Raw genomic sequence first — 20,626 nt, 5'->3', positions numbered from 1 at the left:
GCTGAGGTGAAATACTGCAAGTTAAAGATTAAACTTCAACCAAGTCAAATTTGGCCCAAAATGCAGATTGTTCAAACGAGCTATGAATCTTAAGGCCAACAAGGATGTTTCCATGAGTGGGGTTTTTTTTTTATTAATTCAAATGGAAACTTTATTAATAAAGCCATTCCCAAGTGGCATCTGCAAGCCAAACACTACAGAATTGTGCTAGGGCACAAGAACCTGACATTGAAACTAACTAATTTATTTCAAATCATCCAACATGTGAAAAATGAGCAGACAGTGTAAGGTTGTGAAAACTACATTTTAAAAATTATTTCCATTTTAATTATGCAAGGTGTTAATGTGACAGATAAGAAAATGTGTGGGGTAATATAAATATTTTATAGTGTAACAATGTCAGTTTCACTTTTACCATTTTTGTTGGTTTGTGCTACAAATCTGAATTTTGCATACATTTCAACTCGCACTATGACCTAACTTCCCCTTTTAAATAAGCACCACGGGGACAAGGGTAGGAAGGAAGAAGGGGCACACCTGAGCTGCTGAATAGACATTTGCAGCGTTCCCCATAGCATTAATGTGGATTGCTATTAGAAGCAAGCTTAATTAAAAACTGGGCCCTCTTAAAACCCACACATCCCTTTTAAGCCACATGCCCTCCTGACTAGACAGTAGCTGAAGATCACTTCTCTCATCACTGGGTACTGCTAGCTGTGAGACAGCATACCTATCAATTCTAACTTAGCTTGAATGTCCTGTGTCTTAAATCTACCCATTGCAAAGAAAAAGGAAAAATGTGGAAATATAACATTCCAGCCCCTGCAATCTGTGTAACACTTATCTAGAAAAAAATTCAGGACAGGGTGAAAGCATCCCCCCTTCAGTGTGGATACTGGCCAAAATTTTCCAAAAAGGGTACCTAAAAGTTTGTCTCACAAAATAGTGTACAACTGTTGGAAATACAAGGGAAACACTGGATCTCTCTGGAGATTATTTATGGGATACAGAGCCTCTCTTCTCTAAGTCACTTTTTAAAAAAACAAACAAAAACCCTCCAGATTAAGGCAGTGCTGATCAAAAGGTTTTTAATATAACCTTGAGAACCAAAAATGCTTTATAAACTATAGGTCAAATCATGCCCTCCCTCTCCTTAGATATAAATAACCACAAGAAGGAAAAGAAAACATATTTCTAAATATTTAAATGCATCATTCCTTTGAGACAGACAGGTTAGCAGGTTGGTTCTGTACCCACATCACCACGGATGATGGCCCAAGATCAATGAGGAACCCAAGCCCAACTCCACAAATCTCAGGACATTGGTACAGTGTGTTAACTACTCTGTGCAGCTTCCCAAGCCCCACCCCACCACTAAATTTAGTCAGGATCTACCTGTCTAGCTAAGGTATTTATTGGTCCTCCATTACTGCAGAATCTGAACCTCTCACAATCATTAATGTATTTATCCTCAACATCTCATCAGGCAGGGAGGTATTACTATTCCCATTTCACAGATGGGAAACTGCAGCTCAGAGGGACTAAATATCTTGCCTCCAGACACACAGGCAGTTTATGGAAGAGTAGAGAACTGAATTTGGGTCTCAAGTCCCCAGCTATTGTTCCAACCACTGAACCATTCTTCCTCTTTAGGGAAGAAACTGTATTGCTATTGGTCACCAGGCTACAGCTGCACCATGGTCCCCACCAAACAGAAGATGCAGAGTAGGAGTAGTGCTGTATATGAGCCACAGCAACTAACTATACTCTTTCTATAGTATTTCTGCTGGAGTCAGGAGGTAATTCTACAGAATGGCTGCAACCACCATCCACACAATTCTATAGAGCGGGTTTCAGGCCCCAGGGCTGACCATCAGCACCATAATGTGTCCAAGGAAAATCAAGTGTCTCTAATAAAATGAAGTGACCAACAAGAGTAGCTTGCACCAATCAATAAAGGACATCAGTACAGAAATTCAATTCACTGCAATTTAATAGAATTATAAACAAAAAAAAAAGCAAAGAAATTCATTCAGGCAACAGTACATGCAAGTATTAATGATTTGACTTCCGAAGACACACCAGCTGTTCTCAGTTTGGGACAGGTCTACACAACTGGCAGCATTTCACTGCTGTTGACAGCAATGGGACTGTTTCAGCAATGGTGTTTGGAAGACCAGGATAGTCCCCATCTCCCCCCTTCCTTTCATAATTGGTCTTCAGTTTAGTTGCCATTACCACAAAGCTCTAATGACAGAAGCTGTTACATTTGTTAATTCCCCCCACAAGTCCATAAGGGCGGATTACACATTTAGTACTTGGGGCAAAACAACTGTATATAAGCAGCAAAGGTTTTGTTTCAGTCCATGAGGGTGCACAATTTTGCTGACTTCTGCAGTTTTGCCAACTACTTAATTACTTATCATGGTCCCAATGGAAACCCAGTGTCAATTAGATGTCCCCCAATATACATTCTTTACTCAGGTGCTGAGGGTTGCTGCTGGGATGCAAAACTCCTGACCAGATACTGGGTTAGTATGCTTTTCCTGATAGTCGGAAAAGACCATCCACCCACTTCGACACTTCCAGTGCAGACTGATTAGCATAGGAGATGGTGGAAATTATGTTCTTCATAGTCAGCAGTAAGATCCTCATTAAAAAGTACATGTCCTTTACCTGCATAGCCTCACAAAATTCAAGCTCATCAGCATCGTCTAAATCACTTGCTCAGCATTCTGAGCTAAAGAGTGGCATACCATCCCTGTACTCAGGAGGTGGCCTCACTACAGTCAGTCCATGTCCAGTTTCCACGTGCTCTCATTTAGAAAACCCAGAGTGTTCTGTGTCGCCTTCCATCAAAACAGTGAGCCACCTATTGCCTCGGATGAGCTGTGCCCCTTTCATTTCAAAACCAGTCCAGATACGTGGCCTTCTTTGGCAAGTGTGGCTGTAAATCCCAGCAGCATCTCTTTTTGATGTCCTTCCCTTCATACATTTGTTTCCAGTTCACATTCATTCTCCAGGCCAATCAAATCTTCTCCAAATTTTATGCCTAATAGAACAAGCCAATTAATAGCCCAACTGGCTTGAGTTGAGAGGTTAGTTTCTAACCCTATTTTTCTAGAAGTCATGAGTTGGCTCTGAGCATCTCTCTCATTACTCATCTTTGCCTACAGGGCAACCTTCAGGTCTAGCCATTCCATCCCTTCACACCAAAGTCACTTTTCACTACACCTTATCACAACTGCAGCCCCTCAGTGGATTGAACAGTGAGGAATGATGCAAGAGTGTGTCATTAATACCCCGCTCTCATAGGGCACACCCATCATTCTAACAGTCTGAGAAGTTAACAGCAAGATGCAACTTCCTCCGAACATGGGTCTATCATTTGGCAGCATAGATCTATGAAGCTGCCAATAAATGGGATTGGTTTTTAATTTTTAAATTAACAGAAGAACAAAAATGTGTCCTCCTCCCTGCCTCTTACATTTCATAAGTAACTTTTTATATATCAAATACACAAAATTGATTAGACTAATGGTTAACAAATAATACCATCAAGGTAGAGCTCACTGCCAGAGAGGACAGTGAACAGATGCCATATATGTTCTTTCAGTAGGAAAAAATGCCATCTTAGAAAATTCTGTTCTGAACCAGATATCAAATCATTTACCTTGAGATTTTTGCAGCTCTTCATGAGATACTTCACATCATAAATGACGGGGAAAAACAATCGGAGTATCTCAAAGAAGTCCAGCTCCTCTTCAGGTAAATTAGAGTTAGTCAGGATTTTGATTAGATAGCCAAAGTCATAACCACTGCAAATTAATCACATATACAAAACAAAGTCAGGCAGATAATCAAAAAAAATCCTTCTCATCTCCAATGTCAAGTCTCCAATTAGTTAAATTTAAATTAAAAACAAAAGATAGGGAGGTGTTTTATACATAAATTTAACCAAAAATTGAGGATCATGTGACTCTTAAAATATTAACAGCAGAGAAACACAGGTGTTCTCACTGCAGTTTGCAGAGGACAAGTTTCCACCATCATAAAAACTATCAAAACTGGAATCCGTGTTGGCAGTCTCTGCAAGGAGCCCAAATGATTGAATGAACATGAAGACTTTCCTGCAGAAACACTGTCAGGGCAGCATTATGAAGGAGACACTACTTTGCCATCACTGGACCTATTCTCAGAATGTATAATGGACAGATATCAAGCTGGCTCCTCTCATATGCATTGAAAGTTTCTGATGATGAGACAGTAAAGGATGAAAGTAAGTGATTTCTACTGCTGCCAGAACCTAAAGTGTGCAAGTACACCCTCTCTAGGTAAGGCTGCACATAGTTCCCCTTCCTCTGGGTTCTGCAGGAGTTTAGTTTCTGCCTCTACATCTTGTTATTGGAAACCCTTGATACAGTTGTTAGTTCATTTACCCTTTAGCTGCAAATTCAACATGTTGAGAGAATACTGTTATACACTTATTTTAGAGATAGTTGACAGGGGAATTTTCTAAACTAATTTATATAAATAAAAATAATACATATATTGATTGGGTTCAAGGGCTACTGCATGCGGAGAGAGTTAGACTGTAAGCTCTTTGGGGCAGGGAGTACCTCTTGTATGTTTGGAGCCCTTCTGTGCTGTACTATCTTGACTGGAGCTTTTGGCGACTAACCCAAAAAACAAACAAGATGCAAATTTGCTGAGGCAGGACTGTTTGTTCGGCTGATATTACTGAACAAGGCTCTAATCCTGCATTGTGTTCCTGGACACTGGATGCCCATACCTGCATGGAGCCCGGATTTCAGATGCAGGAGTTTTAATTTGCATTATTCATTTCTATCTTGAATGCTACTTTCCCCTGGTTCAAGTGAAGTTATGCTCTTTTATAGGATTTTGTATCACCCTATTTGTACATTATTGATCATCTTTATGATCTTGCTGTTATACTGCCTAAAGGGAGAAAAGACCAGAAAATCCTTAACAGCAACACCAGGGAAGAACAGGTCATTTCTTAAACTCCACTAATGGAGGACAAGAAAAGGTAAAGCTAACTATGGTTCTCCCAAGGGGGTTTCTCATATTCTACCATAGATTTCTAGTTGTTTGAAGGAGACAGACACAGCACCTGAGGTTCCCATTACCTCAGCTGTCCTTTTGAGGCTGCAATCCAAAATTTACAGCAGAAGATTGACTCCTTTGCTCCCTGGCTTGTAAAGGCGGGAGTTTTAACTGAGACCAATAGCATAAAAATACAGAATAGTCAGCTTGATTGCTTAACAGCTAGACTTGAGATCATAAAAGCAGTTTCTTTTGCTCACACTAGCAAAATAAAGTATTTAAAAAGAAAATCTTAAAAACCTGGGAAATGACATCAAGAACTGAAGCCTGAGAATGCTCAGGGATTAAGGAAAATTGGGCCCCTGTAGAGATTGTAGGTAGCAATCAGGAAATCACTGAAATAATGCTACAGTTAAGTCTGATCCCCTGTAACAACTGAGGCTGCACCAGAACTCTGCTTCCACTACAGATGGACAGTTATTATACAGTTTAGTATCTGAACTTTTGTTTTTCCACAGGCACCCACCCACCCTCTTCTTTTCTCCCCCCACTCCCCCCACACCCATTATAAGAAGAGTAAAGCAAAGAAGTACTGATTTTGTGCTGAGGGGGACTAGAGTATCAGGCTTGCAACAATGGGCCAGAAGGGACTATTATGAATTGATCATCTAGTCTGACCTCTTGTATAATGCAGGCCATAGAACTTCCCCAAAATAAATGATGGAAGTTTGCGGTAGCAAACAAACGGTTTCTTTTAGGTATTCCTGTGGTTTTAGTGATGCAGTTTGTTCCAGGGCCCTCACGGAGAACGGGGTGGCGGCAAATCACACCAGGAGTGTTAACAGTGGAATGTTCAATAGTGTGGATTACCCCCTCCCAGTACATGGATATTTAAATCAGACATCTGCTTCTTGACAAGAAACATAGGCTAGTTTTGGTCAGTTCACCACCTGTGAATCTCTCTCACACATTCAATAAATCTGAAGTATTTATACACATTCCCAAATGTGGCCATGACAACCATCACAGACTGCATTTCACAAGCCACAGTACAAGTTTCAAGCCATCCTATACAATGCCTTTATACTACACTTGTGGTGGTTACTAAGCTCCACCACTTATAGAACATAACAATTACCATTCCAGATCAAGCCTATGGTTAGCTTAGCTTGGCAATCCATATCAGACAGTAGCCTGTGCTGGACACAGTAGAGGAAGGCACAAAAAAACCCCTAATGAGGAATTATGTAATTACTTGCCCATTAGGGAAGTTTCTTTCAAATACCCAGCAATTAGTGGTTTACCTCCTGAAACGAGGGCTTTCATTCCTTCTATATTTTTATCCTAGCTAACAAAATCATTCAAAGTTACAATGTCTACATCTAGCCACAATCCCTGAAGTTATATGGCAACGTATGCACACAACCATATATTTTAAAGGAGCACAGCTAGCTGTAGGCAACTGACTGAGAACCAAAAGTTTCTGAAAAGATCAGAAAAGCCCATACTTTTTTTCCCCCTGAGTAATGGCAAAGGAAAGAAAAATTTAAATAGCCAATTAACTGTGCATTAAATGCTTTTCTCAAGCTACCAATAGACAGTTTGAGAAATATCAAAAGCTAGAGAGGCTGGAAAGGCTTTATCCCATTTTAAGAATGGAAAGTTCTATTTCTGGACTAGAAAGTAGCTGCCTACTTGACAGTTTAATTGATCTTAGCAAAATTCAGTGGCCACCGCGAATTGCAAGGTTTTGAACATCAGAGAATTCTTGGGGAGCTCACTTGTTTACACAAGACTTGCTGGAGAGAATTTAACAGAACAACTTTTTTTCCCTTACTCCGTACAACAAGAATGTACTGAAGTTAAGTTTTAACCTATATGACTGTTGAGGGAGTCACCATGCAAACGCCCAGGCAACTTAACTATCCTAAAAATTAGCATTCACGCTGTTCTATGGTTTGACTAGAACTGCTGTGTTGTAATTGTCATGCTGAGTGCTTCTAGCTCCTACTGACTACAACAGGGGTTTGTGTTTCAGGATTTTATTTAGGCCCCTTTATTTATCAGAAGAAACACTCCACTACCCATCTTTGACGTTGCTGTTCCTCTTCTGGTTTAGCAAAGTTACTGGCGCTCTGTGGGGAAGCTGCAGTATATACAAACTGATAGCCCTGGGAAAGCATCCCGTATTGGTGTCTGTATGAGCCTCTGGCTGCACAATAACTTAGTGCTATGTCAGGATGCCACTGAAGCTGTTAGTAATCCAGAGACAGCTTCCTGAATAGTTTTCCTTCGAGCTTATTAAAAATGAGCTTTGAAATAAAGTTGCGTAAAAGTTCCAAAAAGTACTGACTATACAGGGGTAACAGTAAAATTAATTATGCATGAAATGATGTCAGATGTGCACACACAGAAATTATTGCTATGTTAGGGGTTACTTGGAACTACAGTAAGTACAAAATATGTACACAAATACTTTTTGAAGTCAGCAGTGTCCCTTAAAAATGACTAATTTGTTTTGGAGGACCAGATACATTTAACACACATCACCACTGCAACACCGGAGAATGCCTATAGTCAACAGAAAACACTGGTTGTCCACTGTGACGGAGAAGCAGGTCCCAGCTTTGCTCCATGGAACTCTCAGAGGTATCTTTGAAAAATCAATTTGCAAAATAGCGAATATCAAGGAAACAAGATGCAAAGTTAAGATATTGACTCTCAGAGCATCATCTTGAGAGGTACTAATGAGAATTCATAGGATCATAGAATATTAGGGTTGGAAGGGACCTCAGGAGGTCATCTAGTCCAATCCCCTGCTCAAAGCAGAACCAATCCCCAGACAGATTTTTACCCCCGTTTCCAAAATGGCTCCCTCAAGGATTGAACTCACAACTGTGGGTTTAGCAGGCCAATGCTCAAACCACTGAGCTATCCCTTTCCACCTCCTCCCCCCACCCCCAATTGTAGGTGCTCAATATCTCAAGACACTAAAAAATGGTCCCAGTAAACTCAGAGTGAACACACACACCATGTCTTTGGATCTCCCCTTAAAGAGAATACTTCCCTCCGCTGAAAGATAGGAACCATATGGGCGGGGGGGAAATCAAGTGAATACCTATTTACAAGTTCTGGTATCCAGAAACTACATATTTTGGAATAAAAGACTGGTGGGTGACCCGGTAAGCATGTGTGTAGCAACTTTTATTGTTTTAACATATCTTCTCTGTAATGCTTTCACCTTAAGAATAAATGTGCTTGCTTATGTGGTAACTCATAACTGCTGGCAATTATGTTGTTCATAGCCTTCAAAGAGTAAGCAAAGAGCAGGCACTGGCATAGACAGACAGTTTGGCTTGCTGGAAATAACAGTGTAGGTAGGGAAATGTGCAGCCTGAAAAAGATTAGGGAGGAAGACAAACACGGGACTCGGCTCAAGGGATGCAATGTCTGGGAGCCAGAGCCTAAAAAAGAGTGCCATTGCTGGACCACAAAGGGGAAATACAAGTGCAGTTGCTCTGAACTGTGACAGTGAGCAGCACCTCACAAGATCAGGTCTTGAGTATACTTGCTTACTCTTAGGTGACTAAAATTTCCTGACTCCAAGACCTTGTCTACACTAGACAAGGTTTTCCAAAAATAACTATATTGGCAATCCTCCCAATGGGGAGACAGCTCATACCAGCAAAACAGCTCTTTTGCCTGTATAACTTATACCAGTTCCCTAAATGAAATAAGCTTTACCAGCAAAAAGAGTTTTGCCAGTATACCTGTCTCCACTATGGTTTCTGCCAGTATAACATCAGTTAGCCGATGTGATTTTCCCCATACTTTTAACCAACATAGCTACATCACTTCAGCTTTGCTGTAGACCAGACCAAAGATGGTGGTGAGATCTACGTTAGGGTCAGTGTTCACTACAAACATAACTGAGTTGGGGGTTCTCTGAAACACAGCTGTCCTCAATCCTGTTGCAACACCCATCCAAGGATTTATGCCAGTTACAGGACACTTAAGACAGACAGGTCCTAGTCACACTAGTAGTTGCAAATCATGTTGTAAACAGATCAGGAGCCTGGTCTCCTGATTAGTTGTAGCTGTAATTCAAAACATATCCAAAGATTAAGTCTCCAAAGAAGAATCAATGGATTCTTTAAAAGTATTGTTCAAAAATCTTTATAGTCTCCTGAAATAGCTCCTTCTCAGTATTTAAGAGCTTTCCTCACTATTCCTGTAGATCTCTCATCTATATTAAATCTTCTATATTAATGCCAAAAGACTGATAAGTATAAGCACAGCAGTTGTTGATATCTGTAAGTGTTCAAAATAAAGAAAAATATTAAAATTGTATGCTACCTACATGCTCTTCATTCCCTCTTTCTGGGGACAAAATACACTTATTATTCCTTTAACTTCAAACTCAGTATTATCAATAGATTTAGTGTCATAATGGCTTTGCCTCCCTTGTATACACATTTGCACTAGTATGCTTTTGGCTCCATTCTTTGTTAGATTTTTTTTATTCTCTCAATTATTTGAAAATCATGAACTAATAAATACTGAAAAGAGGTTTCTTTTGTTCTCAATTAAGAACAAAGTATCAGTATTTTAGGATGAATAAAGATTCTCCCTATCTTTTTAAAACCTGTACTAACCATTAATTGTGTGTTACCATTGTGTATGGTAAACAAAATAGGACTGTAAAAGAGTTATTTATTCTCAGCTAAGATATTTCGGTCACATTTTTAGGAAGCCTTTGTTCCATTGCCTAGGAGCCAACATTTAAGACAAGTTGAGGGCATTTAAACAGCAGCAAGTCTTCAAATTCACTGCTGGCTACAAGAGCAAAATTTAGCTTTGGTGTTTAATTGACTATACAAGTCCATTACACAAATGCAAGATTTAAACTCCTACTAACAAGGAGACTTTGTTTAGATATTTTTAGAGGCTTAGTGTTTATATTTCCTGTTCCACTCTGTGCTGGAAAACGCATTCATATAATTGAATAAAGAAGAGACATTTGAAATTTGCTTATTGTTGCTGCTATAAATAGGACTTCTTCAAGCTATTCATTCTAAATCTTAATGATCTGCAGGTGCACAGAGTGATATCCAGAGTGGATATTCCATGTGGCTGTGCTGAAATGCAGGCTACTAAGTCTCAGGTCATGTCTACACTACAATCTTAAGTCAACCTATGTTAGGTCAGATTTACAGCCACTGCAGTAATTACTGCAATGGCTAATGTCCATACTACCCTCCTTCTGTCAGGGGTGCATACCCTCACACAGAGCGCTTCCACCAACTGAAGAGGGGCAGTGTGAGTGGCTGAGAGCCAGGGCTCTCAGTTCCATGTATCTCCCCACCAGGAGCCCAGCTGGGACCTTAGGGAGCAGCAAGGCTTCCACTGGGGAGTGGAAAGCCCGGGCAGCAGCCCAAACAGGGAGGCTGGGTGGCAGCCTGGCTTGAAGCGGAGACCACACAGCAGCCCAGCTGGGGAGCCAGATTTCTTGTCAATTTCACAGCTCAGTGGAGCCATAAAATTAACAAGACAGCTAACAGCCCAGGTAAGGAACGCAGTGTCTACACAGACACAAGCCCTACGCCTCTCGTGGACATGGAGTTATGTCGTCGGTGTAGTTGGGCACTTACATTGGCAGGAGCAAGGCTGTAGTCTAGACACTGACCTAGTTACTGCCTTATGTCAACCTAACTCTGTAGCATAGACCAAGCCTCAGTCTTAGCTGAGGAGGCAATTTAAAGAAAAATGGTTCTGTGGCTAGCAAATTAGTAGAAGCTGTTCATATAATTTTTTTTTCAAACTGCATGATTACCTATAAACACTGATATCTAAAACATCTATTATCCACTCAATTTTTAAAATATTTTCCCAAATTGGAGAAAACATTTATTTTCATTACTACTTGTGCACATGTTGCATAAAAAGAAGAGAAAGCGCCATCTGCTGGATCAGGAGGAGTCTTAAGACCTTTCTACCCAGGTCTGAACTTCAGTTTGCCCATCTATAAAATGGGGCTAGCACTACTTCTCTAAAAGATACTTTGACATCTATGAAACAAGAGCTGCATGTATTTAGGTATCATGGATATTTTACCTGATCATTATGGCAAATTTCTAATATGCAACGCCAATCTGAACATGCACAAGAAATTCTGGAGCTGACTCAAGAATATCCTTTACTTTCTAATTTGTCATCCACACTTTCAATCTGTTCAAACATGCTCATTGCTATATTCAAGCTTTACACAGACTACTGTCAAACAGCAGACAAGTGAAATACAAGCCAAATATGGTTATCAAACCAAAGCCTACTGAATGGACACCCCACAATTCTATAATCATACTGTATCTATCACACTGGGTGCAAGTTTCAGAACTTTCGGCACTTGCAACTTTCAGCTACTTGGAACTCAACTATTTTATCTGGGATTTTTTGTTAGATGGACATTTTGTTTAGTGCAGGGATCTAAGGTTTCACACATTAACCAGCATTTCAGTGTACCATATCAGGCACCTGGCTTAAAATGCTCCTTAATACTGCTCTATATCTCAAGTACATCCCCTATGGGACCTTGGCATTCCAATAGAATACCAGCATTTAAAAGAATGCTGCTTTCCAACTTGCATGCTACATTCAGGGTTGCACTTGCATACTCCTGGGGGAATTCTGCACTACTGCCACAGAATTCCCCCCCTCCGCAGAAAATATAGTCTGCCTTGGAAGTGATGCAGTTCTGCTTCTTGCCCACCCCTAGGGTGACCAGATCACACAGGTGAAATATCGGGACGGGGGGGGGGGGGGGAGCGGAGCAAAAAAACCCCAACCCCCCCCCTGCCGGAGCTCCATACCCCGTCCCACTCCCATCAGCTTGCCTCTGCTCCGTCTCCACTTCTCCCCTCCCTCCAGTGGGAAAAAAAACAAAACCCGGCCGCTGGAGCTCCACGCCTCGCCCCCTAGGGTGACAAAGATGAAATATCGGGACGCGGGGGGCGGCGGAGAAAAAAACCGCCGGAGCGCCCCCCCACCGCCGCCGCCGCCAGAAGCTGGACTGGAGCAGTTCGCAGGGTGAGTGCTGGGGGGGCCACCCCCTCCCTTCAGGCTTGCGCCGCCATACAGCTGATCAGCGCAAGCCTGGGAGGGAGGAGGAATGTGGCGTGTTTGGGGAAGAGGCGGGGCCAGGGCAGAGATTTGGGGAGGGATCCAATGGGGCAGTGAGGGGGTGGGGCCAGGGTGGGGATTTGGGGAGGGGTCCAATGGGGGAAGGAGGTAGCAGGACTGCGGGGTGGGGAGCGAGAGTCCCTCCGGAGCAGAGGGCAAAATTGCTTGTTTGTCCCATGTCCCGACCGAACATCGATCGGGACGCGGGACAAACAAGCGAATATCGGGACAGTCCCGATAAAATCGGGACATCTGGTCACCCTACCCACCCCACCAGAGGCCACTGTGGCACCAAACAGCCTGCTGCATTAATGCTATTGGCTGTTCTGGCACCATGGTGGCTTCTGGTGGGCAAAAGGTGGAACTGCAGCACTTCTGGGGCAGAACGTATTTTCTGTGGGGGAAAAATGTCTGTGCATGTGCAGTGGAACAGAATTCCCCCAGGAGTAGAAATTCATCACAACACCCTACCCACAGAGCCAGGTTAGGACAGAGTAGGGCACATGGTGCTGCAGGCGGGGGGGGAGGGTGTCACAGACGGGAACTCAGAATGGCTAGTGGGAGGGGACAAACTGGAGCATGGGCTCAGGTGCTAGTGGGGTGACAGCATTGAGCCAGAGGCTGAATGGGAGTGGGGGTGCATGGTCACATGGGGAGGAGGCTGCAGGGACCCATCAGGATGGGGGAGTGAGGGGACAGGGGTAGATGTGCCTGACTGAATGAGAAAGGTTTGGGATCCGCCAGGGTGTGCATAGGGTAAGCTCTCCATCTCCTTAACAATCCTAACCCTCTCCCCAAAAAACCTGTTCCATACTTCTCCCAACCACACCCAGCAACCCTCCAGGTTCACTCCAGGCTCCCTCCCTCTCGCTTGGTTCCTCCATTACCCCTGACACTCCCATGCCTTTGCACTGCTTCAGACGGGTGCAGGAAATACAGTTCAGTATTCTAAATTAAATAAATTACTCAGTTACTTATTAAATAAATAAATAAGTTCTGTATTAATATGCCTAGTAAGGAATCTATTTGTTTAAAAGAAAAAAAAAAGTACCAGAATCTTTTTTTTTTAAATCTCTATTGTTACAGACATACTTTCTGAAAGATATTTTGAAATAAATTCCCAAAATAATTGAAACTGGCATGATTATATTGTGTTATTTTGACAAATAAAATATTCAGAATATTGCAGAATTTTAAAATATCATGAGCAGAATTTAATTTTTTGGTGCAGAATTCCCCCAGGAGTAATTTACATTGAGCAGTGAACCAGTTCCTACTACAGCAGTGGTTCCCAAACTGGGGTTCATGAACCCGTGGGGGTTCACCAAATGTTACAGAGGGTTCTCGGGAAAAAAATTCCCTAATGGCGGACAGAGCTCTCCATAGGGACCCTGGGCAGCTAATGGGGTCAGCAGCCCGGAGCCTTGGGGACTTCCAAAAGCTAAGCAGATGAAAGCAAGCCTATTTATCACACTGAGGAGATTCAAACTTCAAGACTCCTTAGAAGAAATGGAAATGGAGGTGGATATTTTTTGCTGTTTTTTAAATTAAATAGGCTGCTAGTGTTTTTAAATTATTATGAAGATCATGTTTAAGCTTTGTTGTAATGTGCATTGTTGCTCAAGACCTGAATGCTTGTGTAGGAGGAACTCTTTGAGTTTCCTTCTTAAATACCTTCATGCCATTTCACATCTGATACTCCTTGATGAAACATAGGAGTTAGAGGCGCCAGTACGGCGGGGGGCGGCAATGAGAGTCATGTGCCGCCCCTGCGTCGGTGCACCCCTGGGCGGGTCCCTCCCCTTTTTTCCCCGTGCCCTCCCCCCACACTTTTCTGGCAGTGCCCGCCCAGACCCTAGGGTGCACGGGGGTTTTGCCCCCTCACCCTTTTTTTTCCTATTGGCGCCTCTGATAGGAGCCTTGTCTTATAACAGGCTTAATCAAAAGAGATATAAGCTACAAAAGTGATATCTTGGAAGAGTTGCCATTTTCATAATGTAATAAAAATACTATAACAACTAATAATTAATAAATAGTGTGTAGTAAGCATGTCATAAAAACAAATTTTATATTTCCAAGATCACTGCTTTTATAATTTATATTGAGGTAAAAGAGAAAATCCCTGGAAATATTCATTTTTAGGAGGGGGTTCATGAGACCTGACATTTTAGTGAAAGGGGTTCGCGGGTTGTTAAAGTTTGGGAACCACTGTACAGATAAACAATCTATCGGGCATCTTAAGCTGAAAAAGTCTTCTTATCCCCCTCTCGCCATTGGAAAAAAAAGAATTCTCTCTATCCACTCCCCCTACCACCTATATATAAGGGTGGAAAAAAATCAACGGCTTTTTTTTTTAAATTAAAAAAAATCGGATTTTTTTTATTTAAATCGGATTTTTTTGCTAAAATGCTTTTGTAGCTATAATGTATCTTAATTAAAACTCAGTGATATCTCATCATGGAGTAGGGATTATAAATTCTAATTCTATAGTATGAGACAATATATTCATGTAATGTTTAAGAAAGATTTTGTAAATGAGTTCCAATAGTTCATGGATTAGGGACCCAATCTTACGTGGTTCCAGGGGCTTCCGTATAGATTATTTAGGTTAATCTTTCTATCTACTCAATGGGACTCAGTCTAGAAGATACAATCAGAGATGCTTAGTTTGCAGTTCGCAACGTGGCCAGAGATAACATGCTTGTTAACCGCAAAAATGTTTTTAAATAAATAAATAAAAATTATATAGAGGTGAGAAATAACACCTCTGTCCCTCTGCAAATTTCTGTACATGGAGTCAATCCCTTACCTCTCTCTAAAAGTGCAAAGTTTCAAAAAGTTCAATGAATAGAAGATTGTTGGGGCAGAATAGATCTGGACAAGGAGAAGTCTGGAGATAAATGTGAGAAGGGAGGGACAGGCAGTAGAAACAAAAGTGAAACTGTTTGAGCAGCATATTCCAGAAGTCTTGAGGTCTTTCTGACTGTAGCCTTCATTGATTTGAGATCTACCATACCATTCTCTCACTAGAAGGGAAAACCTATAATCGCAACAGGCCGTAAAAGAGACCCAGTTTGGGAATATTTGAATGAAGTTCCTCTACCTGTGGGTAAGACAGGCATGCATGCAAAATGCAAACAGCACAACTAAGAAATGCAAGGCCTGGTCGCCCGAATGAAACAACATTATGAGAAGTGTTCCTTCTCAGGAAGAAGTTGTGTTGAAGATGATGAAAGGAACATGTCTGAACATGCAGGATCTTCAGGTTGGTAAACTTCTTTATTTCATACTTCTTTCTTAAGGACTGCCTGTCTTCCATCTAGACTATTCTTGAATTCTCATGTTTGAGCAAAAAATATAGTTGTTACTCTATGGTATTATCATTTTAGATGCAGCTGTAATAAAAAATAAATAGGCAGATCTTCCTTTTACAATTTCACCTTTAAAGTAGTACTGAGTGTCAGTGAATGCAATGAGTAATACTAAATGAGCAGTATGGTGGTAATAATTAAATAACTGCACTGATTCATGCTGTTTAGAAGAATCCATCCTCAACCTACGGGATTCTGAAGAATATCCACCTTCAAGATCACCATCATTTTCTATAGTTTCAGAGTTATCTGCCAATGATAGTGTTTCAGTCACATCACGTATGTCACCTAGTCACAGTATATCACCTGTAGCAAAAAGAAAAAAAAATCTCCACCATCCACATACAACCATAGATAAGTTTGTGATAAGAACCAGCAGATTACAAAAAGAGGTAACTGATGAAAAAATTTCCTGGTTTGTTTATGCAACAAACTCTTCTTTCTGCATGACTGAGAACCCACGCTTCATTAAGATGGTTCAGTCATTAAGACCAGGATACTAGTCCACCCAACAGAGCAGATGTCGCAGGCAAATTGCTGGATAAAGTGTATGAAAGAGAAACTGAGCAGTGTGCAAAAGGTCTAAAGGGTGAAATTGTTAACCTGAGTCTTCATGGGTGGAGCAATGTCCACAATAATCCTGTTGTATGTGCTTGTGTGACAACCGAAGAAGGGAATGTCTTCCTTACAAAAATAATTGATACATCAGGAAATGCACACACAGCAGAATACTTATAGAAGTAGCAGTAAAAGCTATAGCAAACTGAAAAAAATTCAGATGTCTAGTACGCAGCTTAGTCATAGACAATGCTGCAAATGTATCCAAGATGAGAAGAAATTTAGAAGAGAGTCCCAAGCTAACAACATATGGTTGCAGAGCTCATTTGATGCATTTCCTAGCCAAAGACTTCAGTGTTCCAGAAATAAAGGCTAATGATGTTGAAATTGCAAAATACTTCCGTAACAACCACTTTGCAGCAGTTGCTCTGAAAAAAGTGGGAGGAACCAAGCCAACTCTCCCACAAGACGCACGATGGAACTCAGTACTGGACTGTTTTGAGCACTATAACAAGAACTGGTCTAATCTTATAAGAAGTTTGAACAAAATCGTGAAAAAATAGATGGCACTGTCACAGCCAAAGTTCTCAATATTGGGCTTCAGAGAAATGTTGAACACATGCTGAGTTCCTCGAAGCTTATTTCTGTAGCCTTGAATGAAATGCAGGGAATAGCTGTTTTATTCCTGATGCTGTTGAAATTTGGAAGGAACTGAGTGAGATCTTAAAAAGAGAAATATGCAATGACAGAGTTAAATTACAGGCATTAAAAAAAAACAAATGAGACAAGCACTATCTCCAGCTCATTTTCTTGCAAATATTCTCAATACTCGGTAAAAGGGTCAAACCTTAACTGCTGAAGAAAAGGAGTTGGCTATGATGTGGACATCCAGCAATCATCCCTCCATAATGCTGACTATAATAAACTTCAGAGCTAAGAGTGAACCATTCAAGAAATATGTTTGCTGATGAGGTTTTAAAGAAAAAGTCACACCAGTGAACTGATGGAAGTCACTTTAGCACTTGGATTCAGAGACTATTGAAGTGATAATCTCACTTTTAACAGCCATAGCTTCTTCTGCCATTGTAGAAAGAATATTTTCTTCTTTGGACTAATTCATTCCAAATTGAGAAATCGTTTGGGACCTGAAAAAGCAGGAAAGTTTGTTTTTCTTTTCCAGATTATGAACAAACAGGAAAATGAAGGTGAAGACAACTGAGTTAGCTGCAGAAGCCAATTTCTCATGTTGACCTGGCTGACAGTCGACTTAATTTGGGGTTTTTTTTGTTTTTCTTTTCTTTTCTTTCCTTTATTATTTTTTTTAAAAGATTTCCTTTAACTATTTTAGTTAAACTATTTTAACAAAAACAAATCTGATTTTAAAAAACTTGAATGTTTAACTAAATTCAAAAAATTCATATGCTTGTTTTGTTAAAGTATTATAAGTTTGCTGTTGAAGAAAAAAATTCAGAATACATAACATTATTTTATTTAACTAAAACAACAATTTAAATGTCTGTCTGGTGATGTTCTCCTCCTAATACAACGTGGCAAGAAAATCCTCCAAATATTAATGATTAACCTGTTGAATTGGAGATAGGTCACCTCCCAGTGACTTCATAAATATCTCCTTCAATTACCTTTGGTAAATGAAATAACCAAACAATCATTCACTTTCTGATATAGCTGTAAAATTAATCTGAAAAGTTTTCAAAATAAATCACTTTAAAAAATGTATAGTGTGTACCGTCGAAAAATGAAACCTACATCTGAGTTGTGAAAAATATGTATTAAGGTTATACCAACCAACAAGAGTGCACTTTTATGTAGAAATCCATGATTAAATTGAGTCTTCCTAACTAGTGATTTAAATCATGATTTAAATCAAATCCACCCTGCTATATATTCTCTTCCATCTCATCACAGAATAATGGAATTTGAAATCTGATTACGGTCACTTCCTAACTAAAGAAACCAATCCAAACAAACAAAACTCAGTCACAGATCTCTTCATTTATATGCTATATTTCTGTATATATGCTGTCATTATTTCTCAACAGCTTCCATCTCATTGAGAAATAATGACTCTTCAATAAACTAAGCACACCAAGTAGTATGTACTTTCGTCCGCAAGATAGCCTAAAGCATATGTGCAGAACAAAGTGTTTCCATGTAAACTTTCATAAAGCTGTGTGGTAAAATGGGAGGAGCACTCTTAAAACATCACTTTTCCTGGGCACACAATCCTCAGTCTTTTCACTTTTTTAGCTCAAGTAAAAACCTCCCAAAAAAGGCTGATTGCTGCAACTGAGTTAATGATTGTCATCCTAAATAACGTATGTCCAAAATAATAATTCATAAGGATTTAGTTCTTTTAGAGAGGCCACATGCTCTCAGCCAAGAACATAAAGGCTACTACTTTCTTTCAAAGTGTTTAAGTCAGGCCTGCACAACTCGTAAAGCAGTGAGGGCCACATTCCTCCAAAGAAAACAGCTGAGGGCCGAAACCTTCCGGCCCCACAGAAACACCCCGCCCCAGGACCGCCCAGCCCTGCGGAAACAAACCCTCCTTCCACAGCGCCACCCCACCAAAACAGCTGTGGGCCAAAAAGGAAGGTTGGGGGTGGGGAGGTGATACTTGATTTTAAATCAACCAGGGGCTCCCAGCTGAAGAGGTGGCTGGGAGCCCTCAGAGGCAAATTAAAGGGCCCAGGGCTCTGGCGGCTGGGGGAACCCGGCAGGGCCGGCTCTAGGCTTTTTGCTGCCTCAAGCAAAAAAAAATTTGGCTGCCCCCCGTCCCAGCCCTGGGCTCCCCCCTGTACCCCCTGCTGTCCCAGTCCTGGGCTCTCCCCCCACCCACACCCCCTGCCGCCCCAGCGCTGGGCTTCCCCCTTTCCTCCCCACCAGTGCCCTCCCCCCACCCCGCTGCTGCCCCAGCCCTGGGCTTCCCCCCCCCCCCCACCAGTGCCCCCCCCTACACACCTCCTGCCGCCCCAGCCCTGGGTCACTGGTAACTCGTTCCCAGGGCGGGTCATTCAGCAGGAATTTTGGATGTGCACAAAACACAGACAGGATTGGTTCCCATATGGTTACAGAGCTGCAGTAAAGTGGAACACTTTTCAGCTTGTGTGATTGGAGGATATCTGGATGCATATTATAAGACTGTCCTCCATAAATGAGGAAAAGTTGAGGTGCCTTTATTATTCTTTTGTTCCACTCTTTCTTTCTATGGGGAATTTGCCAATGCAATATCACTGTCTTCCTTTTAAACAAACAAAAAGGCAATGGCTGTTGAAAATAGCAATTCAGTCCTAAAAACCACTGGGAAGCATTTCTTGCTCAATTTTATCCTACTTTTTCTACAGCAAATTACAGTGGATCAATATATTTGATTTGGGAGAAATGAAGTAACAGCTGCCCAAACTGAGCCTGAGCACTCCTGAATTTTGAGGTGTTCAAATCTGGAAGGCAGGTGCTTGGGGGGGCTGTGGGCTCCACGGGGGAGCATGGCAGCAACGTGTCTGGAGCTGCATGGAGCCAGACATGCTGGTCTGAGTGGCACGGTAAGGGGGCTGGGGGTTGGAGAAGGGGTAGAGGGTACCGGGGGGCAGTCAAGGGACAGGGAGCGGGGGGGGTTGGATGGGGCGGAGGTTCAGGGGGGCAGTCAGGGGACAGGCAGCAGTTGGATAGGCATGGGAGTCTCAGAGGTTCATCAGGGGACAGGTGGGGGTGAGGTCCTGAGGGGAAGTTGGGAGGGATCTCAGGAGGGGGCAGTTGGGGACAAGGAGAAGGGAGGCTTAGATAGGGGCTGGGGTCCCATGGGGCAGTTAGGGGCCGGGGTCTTGGGAGGGGGCAATCGGGGGACAAGGAGCAGCGGCATTTAGATAGGGGGTGGAGTCCTGGGAGAGGGATATCAGGAGACAAGGACCAGCTGTGTTAGATAGGGGGTGGGAGTCCTGGGGGGTAGTTAGGGCAGGGATCCGTGGAGGGGGCAATCAGCGGCCGCAGGCCGGGATTCAAAGGGCTTTGGGCTGCCCTCCGCTGCGGGCAGCCCAGAGCCCTTTGATTCCCCGCTGCGGCTGGGATTTAAAGGGCTCTGCGCTCCCCGCGGCTGCGGGCAACCCAGAGCCATTTGATTGCCCGCCGCCGCTGCAGGCAGCACAGAGCCCTTTGATTGCCCGCTGCGGCTGGGATTTAAAGGGCTCTGGGCTCCCCGCGGCTGTGGGCAACCCAGAGCCCTTTGATTGCCCGCCGTCGCTGCAGGCAGCACAGAGCCCTTTGATTGCCCACCGCTGCTGGGATTCAAAGGGCTCTGGGCTGCCCGCAGAGCGCTGTGTGCGGGGGATTCAGAATCCCCCCGCGGGCCACACAGTGAGGCTCCGCGGGCCGCGCCATATGTTGTGCAGGCCTGGTTTAAGTAGTTGAGAGTGACCCACATAAGAACAAGATAC

At 42.3% G+C, this 20,626-nt stretch overlaps 1 protein-coding gene across 4 annotated transcripts in view; it reads right to left on the bottom strand.

Moving 5' to 3' along the window:
- CNOT7 (CCR4-NOT transcription complex subunit 7) overlaps window positions 1-20,626 on the bottom strand; it is a 36,536-nt gene that overhangs the window by 8,635 nt on the left and 7,275 nt on the right. For all 4 annotated transcript variants that reach the window (XM_045017666.1, XM_045017667.1, XM_045017669.1 and 1 more), the window contains exon 5: window positions 3,674-3,818. In XM_045017666.1, coding sequence (XP_044873601.1) covers window positions 3,674-3,818 — 145 coding nt within the window. The remainder of the gene's footprint in view (window positions 1-3,673; window positions 3,819-20,626) is intronic.

Source organism: Mauremys mutica, chromosome 5, assembly GCF_020497125.1.
Source record: "Mauremys mutica isolate MM-2020 ecotype Southern chromosome 5, ASM2049712v1, whole genome shotgun sequence".
Classification (NCBI taxonomy): Eukaryota; Metazoa; Chordata; order Testudines; family Geoemydidae; genus Mauremys; species Mauremys mutica.
The sequence above is the reverse complement of the archived record's forward strand: the minus strand, read 5'-3'. Positions and strand labels throughout refer to the sequence as shown.